General features: G+C 61.1%; 1 protein-coding gene across 1 annotated transcript in view; it reads right to left on the bottom strand.

The window, feature by feature from the left end:
- Positions 1–1,418, bottom strand: part of LOC103918326 (coiled-coil domain-containing protein 102A-like) — a gene marked incomplete at both ends in the record, with an annotated part of 2,901 nt that overhangs the window by 336 nt on the left and 1,147 nt on the right. Inside the window, 3 exons of the mRNA XM_009325627.1 lie at positions 747–850; positions 962–1,132; positions 1,384–1,407. Of these exons, the coding sequence (XP_009323902.1) occupies positions 747–850; positions 962–1,132; positions 1,384–1,407 (299 nt within the window). The remainder of the gene's footprint in view (positions 1–746; positions 851–961; positions 1,133–1,383; positions 1,408–1,418) is intronic.

Genomic DNA, 1,418 nt, shown 5'->3' on the forward strand with positions numbered 1-1,418 from the left:
GGGATCACCCAAAAAAACCCTAAGAGTCCCCATTCCCGGAAGCCTGTGGCGGTTTTAGCTCCTCACTCGCCCTCGCGTGAAAATTCATCAGCATAAATTTATAAAGCAAACTGGAAATCAGAAGGCCCAGGACCCGGTCAGATCCGACCAGTTTGCTGCGTTTTACCGGAAAGCATGAATTATTTAAGGATGAGTGCACGGGGAGGCTGGAGAGGGGGAAGACGAAGCCTCCATTATTCCTCCATGATTTAATGAAGATGTCCCAATAAAATAAAGGAAGATTATAAACACAACCCCCCCCAGCGCCTCCCGGAGACGCGGCATCGATCTCTCAAGGCCATTTCAGCTCTTTACTGCTGGAGAGGCGAGGCGAGGCCAGGGAAAGTTTTTAAGGGCAATAAAACCCACCTCCCTCCTCCCCAAACCGGCGTGGGATGCTCGGAGCCTGCCCTGGCCCTGGGTACCAGCGGGTCAAACCCCAAGCGGCGTGAAACTGGGCTGTACTGGGCTGTGGGCAGCCTTGTGCCGGTTTAACTGGGAGGTGAATGCCATCCAGCTTGCAGCGGGGTGAAGGCTGCTCCAAGGACGGCTGCACACCCTCCAAGGATGTCGGAGGCACTTTGGCCCCGCTTAGCCCGGGGTTCAACCAGGGAGATGCCGGCTGAGGGATGGTGGCAAGGAGAACGTCGCCCCACCCTCGGGTCCTTGCTGGTCCCCACCATGGCCCACCCCGGTCCCCCACTCACCGGGACTGCAGATGCTCCAGCTGCACCTGGAAGCTCTCGCTCTGCTCCGTCTGCTCATCCAGCGACCGCTGCAGCTTCCGCGTCTGGTTGTGGGCCTCATCCAGCTGCAGGATGGGATGGGATGGGATGGGATGGGATGGGGCAGGCCTGTCGGCAGCCACAGAGGGAGCGGAGCTGCCCACCCTGACCCCCTCCACCAGCACAAGCTTCCCCACCTCGTCCTCGGCTTGGGCCAGCTCCTTCTTCAGCTCCTCCACCCTCAGGCGCAGCTTCTTCACCTCGCCCTCGTGCTGCTCCACGCGGCGGTTGGCATGGGCCAGCTCGGCCATCTTCTCCTGGTACTGCTTCTTCAGCTTGGTGTGGATGTGCTTCAGGTCGGCCAGCTCCTGCGGTGGGCATGGGGTGGGGGGGCTGAGCGGGTGAGAGCCACCCCCACTGCCGGGTGCCCCCTTCTCCCTCCCCAGGGACCTCTCCCACCACCTCACCCCATGATGGACAGGGTGACCACCATCCCCTACATGAAGGGTGGCGGCAGAGTTTGAGCTTGAGGAGGTCCTGGGGGATGCTGAGCCACCGCTGAAGTGACAGGGTCACCCAGGGAAGGGGTGGGTGGGGGACGGGACCACCCCCATGGCACCTTGTTCTTCTCAAAGAGCTCGGCCTGGATGGTTT

This window comes from Pygoscelis adeliae, unplaced genomic scaffold (genome assembly GCF_000699105.1).
Source record: "Pygoscelis adeliae isolate BGI_AS28 unplaced genomic scaffold, ASM69910v1 Scaffold1556, whole genome shotgun sequence".
Classification (NCBI taxonomy): domain Eukaryota; kingdom Metazoa; phylum Chordata; class Aves; order Sphenisciformes; family Spheniscidae; genus Pygoscelis; species Pygoscelis adeliae.